Source organism: Lottia gigantea (genome assembly GCF_000327385.1).
Source record: "Lottia gigantea unplaced genomic scaffold LOTGIsca_88, whole genome shotgun sequence".
In the NCBI taxonomy this organism is placed as follows: Eukaryota; Metazoa; Mollusca; class Gastropoda; family Lottiidae; genus Lottia; species Lottia gigantea.
The window spans coordinates 745381-758385 of NW_008710892.1; the positions used below are offsets into that span (position 1 = coordinate 745381).

Sequence of the window (13005 nt, forward strand, 5' to 3'; positions counted from 1 at the left end):
AAACCTCTTTAACAATCTCTTTAAAAAAGTTAACACTTCATGGAAAATACTGCTGCTAAAAAATACGTAGCGCGAGTGATAGGAAATTTTAGTACATACACAATGAGGATGCATGTTGTATATTTTTGAGAGCTACTACACCATCCTTATATTTATACCTGATTCACTTTCTGCTAAACTATTACATTGCTATAGGCTATTTCAAATAGGTATCGTTACTGTACTTCTCGATTGTGGTATAGATCTTTACAGTAATAAGGAGAAACTTCACAATCTCAAGCTATTACTAACTGCATATTATACCTTGACTGAAGTAATCACTTTTGTTACGGTATATCACAGAAGTTTGTAAATGCAGCAATTTGATTGTATGCTAGTGAGAAAGGTGGCTATTGCAATCAGATATTAGAGGCATTGTGGAGATTGTCAGGAGGGGGTCATAATATAGTTCTGATGTAAAATTGGTGCGATAAAAACTGACAAAAAGTCATGTTCCTGTAGCAAACGTTGCTAAAGGAATATGACAAAAACACTGCTGATCTGCCTGTACAGTTTTTAATTCATTATAAGGTATACCTCAATTGTACATGTTGTTGATTTGTAATATACTAGAATATAAGTAGAGGAATATAATATATTGTTATTTAGTTTTGTTTCTTTCCTTCAGCGATCGGTCATGCAGGAATGATCAGCTGATGTAAATGCCCTGAGTATCTTGAGAGAGACAACTATCATCATATATCAGGGAGATTTTATCAAGATATCCCAGTTTTTAACCACTTTAGAGTGTAATTTGAGCCACCTAGGCTTACTGGGCTGACCATATTCAGAAAGGAAAAGCCAGATGCCCACTGTCCTGGGAAAGAGCAGGGGAGGAGCTAAAGGGGTCAGCGGCCCCCCGTTCGCAAACCTCGAAAGCAAGTTTTTCGGGAAAAATCTCATAACTAGGTTAGAAATTGGGGCAATCTCAGATATTTCGTCTCCGTCCGGACGTAAACCTGGCACGGCAACTCACTGGGAAAGAGTACATTCAACATAAACAATTTATTTGAAAAATTCACATGACAATACTTATGTCTAAAATGTTCTAAAATACTTTTGCACAGTGATGAATTGATGATCTATGGAATAACTTCATCCATTAAAAATATCCATTACAGACTAAATTAATGTCCTTAAAAATTGTCTTTAGGCTTGATACTTTAAACCTATAGCTGTTCTACATGACTGGAGTAGGTTGTTGAGTTAGTAAAATACCAAAACGTTTTTTAATCGTCACTCTGTGGCGTGAGAATTTATCTTCCGGTGAAAATTTAGCAGGATGTGCAGACACAGTTGGTTTCCCATTTGGATCAGTATCCTGTAATGTTAAAGAGATTTTAGTAAGTATGAGCTGCATTCAATGGTGTTTTTGAGAATTGTTCGGTTGGGGGCTGGGGGAATGGGCCAAGTAAGAGTCTCAGAATTGTCAACAGAGGGTCTCACGACATCTACAATGAGGTAAGAATTGAACATTGGCCCCACAAGGCATGTTTTTTTCAGTCATAATTGATCGGCATGAGTATTCCCCTCTTTCTCATGTAGCGATTACTAATTCAAACAAATTGCCACATTTTAGGCCAACCAACTTAATCAGCACACAGGCTATAATGAGCGATGAACAAGCAAAACATCGGAGGCTATTGACCCCAGTGAGATTCGCACTACAGTCAGTGCCGTGTAGGCTATGGCGGATATCCATTTTTTCTGCCATGTAACTTTCCAAGACAATATTTCGCCAAAGCAATCAATCCAATATATTCTTATAATACCTTCATAGTGTAGACACGATCACCATTTTCATTCAAATAATATTTCAGATACATATCTGCCTTATAAACAGTAGATTTTACCAAAAATTCAACAATATGATTCTTGTTTGTTTACAAAAACGCACGTGTAGATGTATTGGTTTCGTACAAATTTATAACTCACCACAGTCGTTTGTTTGATAAAAGAAAACGAAACGATAATTTTTATATTATGTTGGCAAACATTGATGTCTTTGATCTTAATGGCAGTAGAGTTAAATCATGATGCAGATTGACAGTTGTTAAATTCTTTTAAATCAGCAAAGAAAAAATTGTATGGTATATTTTTGGCGGGAAAATCTTAAGCACGTTTATCTGTCAAAGTCCTAATACTTATACTGTATTTTAGCTTCTCCATCATGATCATCTTCTGAAACACCAGATGCTGTGACTGGATTGGGCTACTGTAAAAACCACATTGGAAGGCATTCCTTTTAGAGTCGGCTAATCGATAATCGAATATTTAAAACAGCTTTGTAGGATATATATTGACATTATATATCTTTCAAGAAATACAAATATAGACATATTTACCGTACTTGTATATCTGAAGAGTTCTTGCGTAAGTAATTTAAATAGCCTACATACATGTCAGTAATAAATTACATATAGCGATTAGAATATGGCTCAATAAAACCTGAAAAACTTCTAAAGAGCCATTGAGAAAATTTATAGCCACCCTTTCAAAGTTCAATTCATGTCGTAGCTCGAACAAAAGTTTCCTCGATGTAAGATAACGTAAAAAAAAAAATGATGTGTGGGGGCGGGCTCCAGGACTGAGTCTGGATAGGCTCCTCCCCCCTTCCCCCAATTGTATATCATTGTACATTGGACAAGAATTTCATGTGAGCCCTCTTGACAAATCCGTGGCCCCTAATCGACCCCCTCACCTAATGATTCATTCACTGTGGAGGCGCAATGCTGCAATTATTGTATCATGGAATGCAGCGCTTTGATTGGATACACGCCAGCGAATACAGCCAATCAAAGCCCTCGACAGACTATAAACATTATGGCTTATTGTAGACTTTCTGTGTAGATCTCACATTGGCTGTATTCTCTAACGTACAATCCAATCTAATTACTGTATTTAAATACTTCCGTTATACAAGCAAGGTGGCTATTGCTGTCAAGGTATAAGACGAAGTTCGTAAGAGCTTGATTTAGTGAGGTGAGATATGAGAAGAGTCAAGAAGTTTCGGACTACTGCGTTACGTGTCTATAATATATGCATACCAGTGAAAATTATGGTTCCTTGAAAAAGGCGGAGTGTGAATAATTCATTCAGAGATTGTTGAAAGAACTTATAAATAAGAATCGATTGATTAGTTACTATGACAACAATAAACAATATTTATTGATTTTAAATCGTTTGACAGCTCTCTCTATTGACATGGTTTCAATTACTCAGGTGCTGTCTGTTTTGTTCTTGGTCTAGTATCAAGAGTTGATGATATCATAGCCACAGAAGCACTGGCCGAGAACTTCAGATTTGATTTAACCGATTTTTCTTATATAGATAGGATTTAATTTAGATGTTCCATAACCTGTCAAGGAAATGTTTTGATTCAGTGTTAGGAGATAGGGTAGGAGATTTATGTTTTCTTTTAATTTTTTCAGGGAAATTTTTTGTGTATTTTGTGCAAAAAATGATTGTCTTTTAAATGAGGTTTCCAATTTACTCATTTTTCTTGCCACTGGCAACCCAACAGCAACACTCCTTTCGGTGAGTATAACATAGCTAATAAACAATTTTTATTTGATATATTTCTCGTTTTCAGGCTGTACCAAGAATGATAGTCGAAAGAGGTGGGATTCTAGCAGACGACACCTAATAAATGAAGAACACCCGAAACTTGGCCATTTCCCATGTCGATCAGTGAAATCATTTTGTTGATTTGTATGATTGGTTTCAGTCAATCATGTAACCTGATCGATTGTCCAATGCCTTGTTCGTGTACCCTCAGAAACTCTGACTTTTTCGTCAATTGCAGCGCTATAGGGCTAGATAATGTGCCCCAAGCTGTGCCTAAGTGCGATTCGGCGACCACTCTTCATTTGGATATGTCCCATAACACTATACAGAAGCTCCATATTCAAAATTACGCATCATATTCGCTTCGTTTAGACGCAAGCTTTAATAGAATCAGTCAAATCAAAATGGATCAGGCTGAAGCATTGAATATCAAAGAATTGAATCTAGAAAACAATTCATTAGAAAAATTAGACAAGTCATTTAGGAAGCTAATCAAAAAATGCGACAAAGTGAAATTACAGGAGAATCCATGGCGTTGCGATTGTGACAACTTTTGGTTAATCAGAATGTTAAAGGATACAACAAATCTACAATTCGTCGATAGGGAAGATATCAAATGTGATAAACCTTCAGATAAAGCAGATCAGACGATGAAAAACGTGGAATTAGACTGTCCGCATGACAACGGGATGCCGCCTGGTCATATTGCCGCCATTGTTGTCGGCATTTTCTTTTATTTGTCCATTTCCTCGGCAATCGGATTGTATATAACAATGCGCAGACGTTTTCCGGTGACTAGCAGTGAATAATTTTATTTTACATTCATTATATTCTTTCATTTCGTTTTGTGACTCATTTTTTAATTTTTTAATAAAAGGTTATAAATTTCAAGAATCCCATTTTCTAACTTCCGGTTGCATAAAGTGCAAGTAGAAAAAATGTCGTTGCCATACGTCGTTTCTGTGGTAGGAAACGCTATGAAACAACGTGCTCCATTTAAAAGTCTGATTCTGACTAATATGAAACAGTGTGTTTCGAATGTCGGACTCAGAAATACAAATAGATTATGTAGATGTGAAACAACTAATTTTTATGCAACACATGTTCGCGATAAACGTCTCTCCTTGAATTCCTCTGACTCTGACTTGCAGGCGAACTCCTTCGAGTCCTTTCGTTGTTATTCACTGGACAGTGCAGAATTTGACAGAGAACAAGCCGAAAACGAGAAACTGCCAGACAGTCACGGTCCAGTTCGAATGACAATAACAGAAGAAGGCAAGCTTCAAGTCAATACAACAGTTAATGATGTTGTTAACAATAATAATAATAATAATTTGGAGAAGTCAGTAAAATCCAAGCTAAAGGAATTAATTAATGAAAATCAAATTGAATGTGCGACAGAATTTCTTGAATTAACTGTCAAATTGTTAATAAAAAAACTTAGTAGAAATGGCTCTGTGGAAAGTCTTCTGCATTTGCAACATTTTCTTTTGGACAATAACCTTTACAGTTGCAATGAAATACATTTCTTGAAAAGTTTAAGGACTGTCTTTCATGAAAGTGGCAGAATTAAAGATGCTATACACTATTTACGAACTTTATGTAAAAATAACCAAGATTATTCAAAGTTTCAGAATATTTTTATGTGTCTAACACCCATGATTTTAAAGAAATTTCCCCAATTTCAAAGTGACATAGTTTCAATTGTGAACGAATATAAAGTCTCGCGGTTTCCCCAACTTGAAAGGGAATTGTGGAAATGCTTCATTCTTTCTGAGAACTTCAAGGAAGCTGAGAATTATATGAAAGAAATCCAGAACATAAAAGGAGACTTGCCAAAGTTATTCGAGGATATAAATTCTATCATTAGAAACTCAAATGGAATTGAAGATCAAGAACAAGTTAGGAGATATTTACTAATAGCTGGAGAAGATTGGGGGCTGAAAAAGTGGTTTTTATTGGTAATCTATGAGAATTATCTTGTTAGTTTGTGTGAGTAAATTAGAAATATTAAAATTAAAACCATTGCACATCGTAAAACTCTGATTAACAATATGTTTCAGGTTCTGTTTTAATATTTCTATATATTTTATAAGTAAGACATGATGTTGACCTATTTAGTTGTTACAGGTTTGCACACAGACCAAGCTTGCTTTTTTCTACGTCCTCCAGTTTGAGGATGCTTCCCATTTTGTCATGCACCATCCAATGTGACAAACATAAACTCTTGAATATTTTTCTCTTTACAGCAAAGAAGCAAAAATTTAGAGAAGTGATTTTCCATCTGAACAAGGCGAAAAAGAACAGAATAAAAATCAAAACAAAAATGTTCCTTTTTTTGAAACATTTCATAGAAAACTCAGACTTGCTTGAGGATGAAAGGAGAATGTTAAATGAATTAACTAAATGGTATCTGGCGAAATCGAAAAGTGAGACGATTTCACCTTCAGACAAAATAGCAGTGGTGGCGCCAGCCTTCCGAGACTGGGGGTACAAACAGGGGGCCGACTGACTCAATGGGGAGACAACTAATGAGGCCAATTCAAATTTTGGCTACTCTGTGGTGGTGTCATAGTCGCAAGCCTCTCATAGAGTGTCTTAGAGGGTTCTCTTAAGAAAATTTGAGAAAAAATGAATTGGTTTTGTGCATTCTGACACATATTTTGGAGAAAAAAGGTAGACGTTTAGATTTGTTGAAAATAAAGTGGGGGTACATTTGGGGGTGCAAACCACTTTTCTAGTATCCCCACTGGTGCTGCCACTGCAAAATAATAATTGTAGTGTGATACAGTGTAAGATGTACCAATTCTCTAGTTGGAAATATAATGTATATGGATTCCAGCGGTTCATTTTCCGGGTTGGATCATGATGTATTAAAGGGCTAAGTAGCACGGAGAAGCACCTATTGGGACAAATTCACCAACTGTTCCTTAATCTTAGACGCGTGACTTACTTAGCTAAGCTATTCAGTAAGAGTTTTGTATACAGAATTATCTGTGTTTGTAAGTTAAAATGATGACTCGTCATTTCTTTAGACTCTATCATATATAGAAAAGACATAGACATAAGAAGTGATATATCTAAATGAGGTATATTTGAAGGATTTTCGTACATTTCTAAAAGTACTGAAAGCTATTAACATATATTCAAGAATCAAATCAACCCCCCAAAATGATGCATCATGACCTTTAACCTCGAACTTATTCAGACAGGAACAGTAAAAAGTAATTACTTAAAAAGAATGAACAGCCTACAGTGGTCTTCCTATGAATCATTAGGTGTGGATCCATAGAACAGTGAGGTGCTCGTGGAAAATTATCGTATTTCTCTATGAAAAGGATAACTTGTTATTGTCTAGGCAAAGTAAAAAGTCTTTTGAATTTTGTCTATAACTAGAACAGCAGCCTTGAAATACCGGTAGTACTGTTAGTCAGTATTGTTAGTCTCAGAATGTATTTACGTTGATAAAAATATAAGCATGAGCACACATTATGTCTTCAAAATTTGTTTTTACATAGGACAAAATTTCTGACTTTTTTGAGTTGAAATTTCTTGTCGAGAAACGTGTTTCTTTTCAATGTAAACTTACAAAAGATTATATTTTTATCGAGTCATTCTAAGACTCAGTACTATTTTAAGGCTGATATTCCAATTCTCCTAAAAAATATTTAAAAAAAACTTTTTAATTTGCTCAGACAGAGGCAATTGTCGCAGACTATCATGTGAAATTGAGTTATGTATCTTACTGAAGTATTGAAGTTGTGAAATGAAGAATTTTCCAGATCCGATTTTTTTTCGTCCAATGTATTGATGAAAGCAGATTTAAGATACAGTCTTTGTTTCTATTGATTAAATCTTAATAAGCATTTCTGAATTTTTCTATAACAGAAGCCGCACCCCCACCCCGCCTAAACGAACCTTAGCAGCTTAAATCTCCAGCATTGAATGTAAAAAAAATGAATTTGGGAATCCTTGAAACTTTGTGTGACCACGAAATATTGCTGCCATTATTCTATACTTTGATACTTGATTTTATATAATAAAGCGGACATTATTTCCGATGACTAGGAGTAAATAAACTACTTTTTAGAAACATTTATTACTCTTTCGGTTTGTGAATCGTTTTTTAATATTGAGTTAAAATTTTCAAGAAACCCATTACTTCCGGTTTTCTAAAAGTGAAAGTAGAAAAAAAATGTCGTTGCAATTCGTCGTAGGAAACATTATAAAACAACGTGCTCCATTTAAAAGTCTGATGCTGACTAATATGAAACAGTGTGTTTCGAATGTCGGACTCAGAAATACAAATAGATTATGTAGATCTGAAACAACTAATTTTTATGCAACACATGTTCACGATAAACGTCTCTCCTTGGACTTCTCTTCTGAATCAGACTTGCTGACGAACACCTTTCGTTGTTATTCACTAGACAGTCCAGAATTTGACAAAGAACAAGGCTCTGTTTCCCGATCCGAAACCGAGAAGAATAATCAAGGTCCAGTTCGAATGATAATTACTGAAGAAGGCAAGCTTCAAGTCCATATAGTTAATGATGTTGTTAACAATAATAATAATGGTTTGGAGAAGTCAGTAGAATCCAGATTAATAGAATTTATCGACAATAATCAAATTGAGTGTGCTATAGAATTTCTACATAAAACAGTCGAATTGGGCAAACCTCCACATCCTAATGTTGCCATATTTTTACTTGAAAAACTTGGCAAGGATGGCTCTGTGGAAACCATTTTGCATTTGCAACATTTTATTTTGGACAAAAAACTTTGCAGTGAAATATATTTTTTGAGAAGTTTAACAAGTGCTTATCATGAAAGTGGCAGAATTAAAGATGCTATACACTATTTAAAAACTTTATGTGAAAATAACCAAGATTATTCAAAGGTTCAGAATATCTTTATTTTTTTAACAACCATGATTTTAAAGAAATTTCCCCAGTTTCAAAGTGACATAGTATCAATTGTAAACGAATATAAAGTCTCACGGTTTCCCGAACTTGAAAGGGAATTGTGGAAATGCTTCATTCTTTCTGAGAACTTCAAGGAAGCTGAGAATTATGTAGAAGAAACTGAAAATCTTAAGGAATATTTGCCATTCTTGGTGTCTAATTTAAATTCTATCATTAGAAACATAGATCTATATACAGATGAAGAAAAGGTTTGGAAATATTTACTTGTATCTGGAGAAAATTTGGGGCTGAAAAACGGATTTTTATTGGTAATCTATGAAGATTATCTAATTAGCTTAGGTAAATAAAAATTAAACCATTTCAAAGGCAAATATGCCTAATCACATAAGGACTTTGTGATTAGTGACGTAAAAAAAAAGGTTTAGTTTCTAGGAACAATAACGTTTGATTGAAAATGGAAGGGTGCAAATTGATGCTAGTAGTATCCTCAAAACACACAGAAAACATCGTGACAATCCCTTTAATGTAAAATACCATAGGTAACTGAATTCAATAGTTAGAAACTGGAAATCAAATAACCAGGCTCTCCATTATCCCATTTTACATTATACGTTGTATATTTTTCTCGTTACAGCAAAGAAACAGAAATTTAGAGAAGTCATATTGAATCTGAACAAGGCGAAAAAGAACAGAATAAAAATCCACAAGAAAAAGTTTGATTTCTTGAGTCGTTTATTGAAAAAGTCTCAGTTAACTGAGACAGATACGAAAATGTTGGATGAATTAATCGTCTGGTACCGAACACCTTAAAGTTTTTGATATTATTTGTGAGGTGTATAGACATAGCTTTATGGAACAACAAGCACTAGTTCAAGTTTCAGTGTGTTTTCCCCTGGAAACATGGGAGAAATTTGAAACAGCTTCTGATCTGTTAAAGAGACAAAGAGAATACTGGAAATTTTATTAACCCTCCATTCTTTAATAATAAAATGAATCCATAAATCAAATTTATTGACCCAAAAAATACAATATAAATCATATTAGAACCAATGAACAATGAACACTAAAAACAACCAGTAACATTGAAAGTAATAAATATTCTAGACGTATCTGTAAATTGTTGTTTAGTTTTTATACGTTTTCAACGTATTATACGTACATCAACAGTAGCGTTTTAAAGGGGAAAGGCTATTGGGCCATTGGAATGGTGGAAATTGATGTGTCAGTGTCCCAGATATACACATAAAAAGTTGAGAAAACCTTTTAACCATTCCTTTAAAAAAATTTGTTGCATAGAAAATGAAATTTATACATTATAGTATTAGTAACCACTTGTCGCTTTATAAAACAAAATGATCATCCACCGCCATTTACGTTTCTTCTAAAAACTTCTCCACGATTTGGTTGAATTCTGCTGCAAATCTCATGTGTAGATTATGTTTTCCTTCAGGCATCAAGTGTAGTCTGAAAAATAAAAGAAGATGGGGCGTTAAAAAATCGCTATGATTTAAATTGTTGATGTGTGTGTGAATTGAAGTCAAATAAATATGAGAGGAAATTGTTGTCTCTGACAGGTACAAAGTATCTAAGCAACATGGGAACAATGTAGGCTTCGTTTGAGTGTTGAAAACAAGGAGAACAAAATGTTGAATGAAAATTAAAAGCTTAAAAAAATCCAGTGTACTGAAGTCCAAAAACTGAAAAAAATAAGAGCATGTAGTTGTTGTTTTTGACAAATATAAGTTTGAAAAAATACAGAAACTGAGCCACATGGGAATGGGGTGGAACAGAAGCAACTGAAGATCTTAAAACTGGAATAAAAATACTGAAATATACAAACTTTGCGTGTGGAATATTAGAATGAAGATAACTCGGATGTTCTGGACTAACCAAGGGATCTTTCTCACCATGAACAATTAAAGTTGGACATTTGATTTTTTTGATGTCTTCTTTACAAATATCACCTTCATAAAAAAAATAATGAAACTATAAAGCAAGGGAGATAAATCTACAAGGACTACAGTTTTCCATATCAATTAATAATAGGATCAAGAGTCTCTCGTTTGGTGAGTTTGAACACTTTTTGTGTGTGCCTTAAAAATGGAACGTGTATGGTGAAGAAGAAAATAGATAGGAAAATTTGGAATGTGACATATCAGTTTCTGTACTATTTGATTGAGGACTGAATTGGAACAGATGGGACCTGTTCAGAACTCTCCAACCGAGCCCCACCCAAATGTATGTAAATGTACCAAATCATATCTATTTTTCAAAAAGCTTTTGAGTGTAGAAGTCCCTCACACCCTCCATGGTCCTTACCCTACTAATTGTCTCCTATCAGTCTGCCATCAATTTGTAGGCTCTGTTCCAGGAGGCAGCCTCCAATACTGAATGTTGTCAATTATATCTAGCTACTTACCTCCCTTCTCATGATAATAACGACAATACGCCTTCACCCAATTCTGCCACTGAGCTCGGAAATATTTTTCACCGTAGACTTCCAAGAAGGGCTGTCTCATTCTCTCACTCCATGTGTCTATGTCTGACATTCCTAAAAATAGATCTCAAAAGGGATAGAAAGAGGGTCTTAGTCCTTTTTAACACATGGGAACCTTGGCAGATTTTGAAGAAGCATCCAAAGTGACCAATGTCAGTCCCAAAGAAAATCCAGTTCGTCCAAAGCATGGCAATATTCACGGTAACAATTGTATAGTGGTGGACTCCTCTATAGAGAAGTACTTCAAACTTTTACTATCATGTTTCACAACAGAATACAAAAGAAAAAAAATTCAATATTTTACCCACTGGCTTCCTACCTTCAAAAAGGGGCACATCCCCAGGAGCTACGTAAGCATTGGAGCCCCAGACTACCAGATGTTTGACTAAATCAGGGTACTGACCAGCTAGAATCAATCCTGTTATACCTCCATCACTCCAACCTAATACTGAAAACTTCTTGATAGACAGTTTCTATAACATAAGTTAATATTATGTTTAATTTCCATTCTGAGAGTCCCTTTATTCATTCTAGATATGGACTAACTAACTATATGCTTTCGTGAGATTTTGTGCATTTATTAATGTTTGGCAGAGCCAGGTTTACGTCCGAGGGGGGTGAAATATCTGAGGTCTCCCAAATTTGTAACCTAGTTATGAGATTTTTGCCTGACCATGATACATCTGATTATTATACCATGTCCGAGTAATAACTAATAAAACATGTCTCTTGTTTGAATATGAAAGTTTGACTTGCCAAGACCCACCTTCATCAAGCCAACTGCATCTTCTGCATCCCTCCTGAAATAATCTGCTGGCCAGTCACGATCTGGAGGTCGACTTTTACCATAACCTCGAGGGTCAAAACAGATCATTGAAAACTTGTCTTTTTTCATACCATTTAACTGAGGTTCATAATCTGTTTTGGCACACCCTAAAATACATGAGGCATATATTGAATATCTTCACGGGGAGGGAAACACACATATGTTGAGAGAGGGTTTTTTTCATACTTTGTTGATCTCAAATATTATCACAATAATTTTAATAATTTAAAATAATCTTTAGAAAGAGCTTGTTTTTGGATTGGTCTCCATTTTGTTTTCTCCTTTAAAAATAAGAAAATCGCAGCATAGTTAACGTTTTCAAGGGCGCATCTAGAAATTGTCTAAGGAAAAAAATCTGCCAAAAATGAGGTGTCTCTCACTGGCCCCGAGGGAAGGCTACTAGTTGGATTAAATCCAAGCTAATCTTATATTGTCAACACATATTTTATGACTATAATTTGAGATAACAGTGGATAATCTGCTTCACAATATTGAAAAAAGGTACAAACCTAATGCTCCAGGAAGTAACAGCACTACATGGTTACCATGGCCTGTAGTTGTATAATGTATTCTTGCACCATTCACTGTAACCCGGTCACTTATCAATCCACTAAAACAAAATAGTATGTTTATTAGTAGAAGTAAATGTACTTATATGTCTAAATATTAGTGTGGGAGCAGAGTACTTATAGTTGCATTTGAGTTCTCTCCCTTTAATTATCATAAGATCTAGATTCAGTTTACTTGACTGGTTTGGGTTGGCACCAGGCCCATAGCCAGAGGAGGGCAGGAGGAGATCAGAATTGGGGTGGGGCAACACCCACTGACACCTTAAGATGTCTTGTTGAGCCCCCCCTTAAAACAATTTTGGCTCCCATGAGACCCTGGGCTAGCTACGGTCCTGGTTGGCACCAAAAGCATTCAAAATTTTGGCTGAAAATTGTCTTCTGTAAAAACAAATTTCTAAGATGTAATGAGTACTTATGTTTATATTTTTATCAACATAAAGACATTCTGAGACTGACATTACTATTTTGAAGCTGTTATTCCAATTCTCAGAACAATGACAGAAAAAATTTTAAAAACTTTTTACTTTACTCAGATAATAGCTATATTTTTTTAATACTAAATTACTATACATCCCTTTCACG

General features: G+C 34.9%; 4 protein-coding genes across 4 annotated transcripts; 2 read left to right on the forward strand and 2 right to left on the reverse strand.

Annotated features, from left to right (window-relative positions):
- Positions 1-1219: 1219 nt before the first annotated feature.
- On the reverse strand, positions 1220-1865 carry LOTGIDRAFT_134010 (hypothetical protein; the record flags this gene model as incomplete). Its single annotated transcript, XM_009068008.1, has 2 exons — positions 1220-1360; positions 1812-1865. The coding sequence occupies 2 exons, from the start codon at positions 1863-1865 to the stop codon at positions 1220-1222; spliced, it is 195 nt and encodes a 64-aa protein (XP_009066256.1).
- Positions 1866-4544: 2679 nt separating this feature from the next.
- LOTGIDRAFT_169710 (hypothetical protein) lies at positions 4545-5606 on the forward strand (the record flags this gene model as incomplete). The annotated part of the gene is made up of 1 exon (XM_009068009.1): positions 4545-5606. One exon carries the CDS (start codon positions 4545-4547, stop codon positions 5604-5606), a length of 1062 nt encoding a protein of 353 aa, XP_009066257.1.
- Positions 5607-7801: 2195 nt separating this feature from the next.
- Positions 7802-8506, forward strand: LOTGIDRAFT_169711 (hypothetical protein; the record flags this gene model as incomplete). The annotated part of the gene is made up of 1 exon (XM_009068010.1): positions 7802-8506. A coding segment is annotated over one exon (705 nt), but the record flags the coding sequence as incomplete, so codon positions are not given.
- Positions 8507-9901: 1395 nt separating this feature from the next.
- Positions 9902-12457, reverse strand: LOTGIDRAFT_133979 (hypothetical protein; the record flags this gene model as incomplete). The annotated part of the gene is made up of 6 exons (XM_009068011.1): positions 9902-9995; positions 10372-10495; positions 10951-11082; positions 11348-11501; positions 11795-11961; positions 12364-12457. Coding segments are annotated over 6 exons (765 nt in total), but the record flags the coding sequence as incomplete, so codon positions are not given.
- Between the last annotated feature and the right edge of the window lie 548 nt (positions 12458-13005).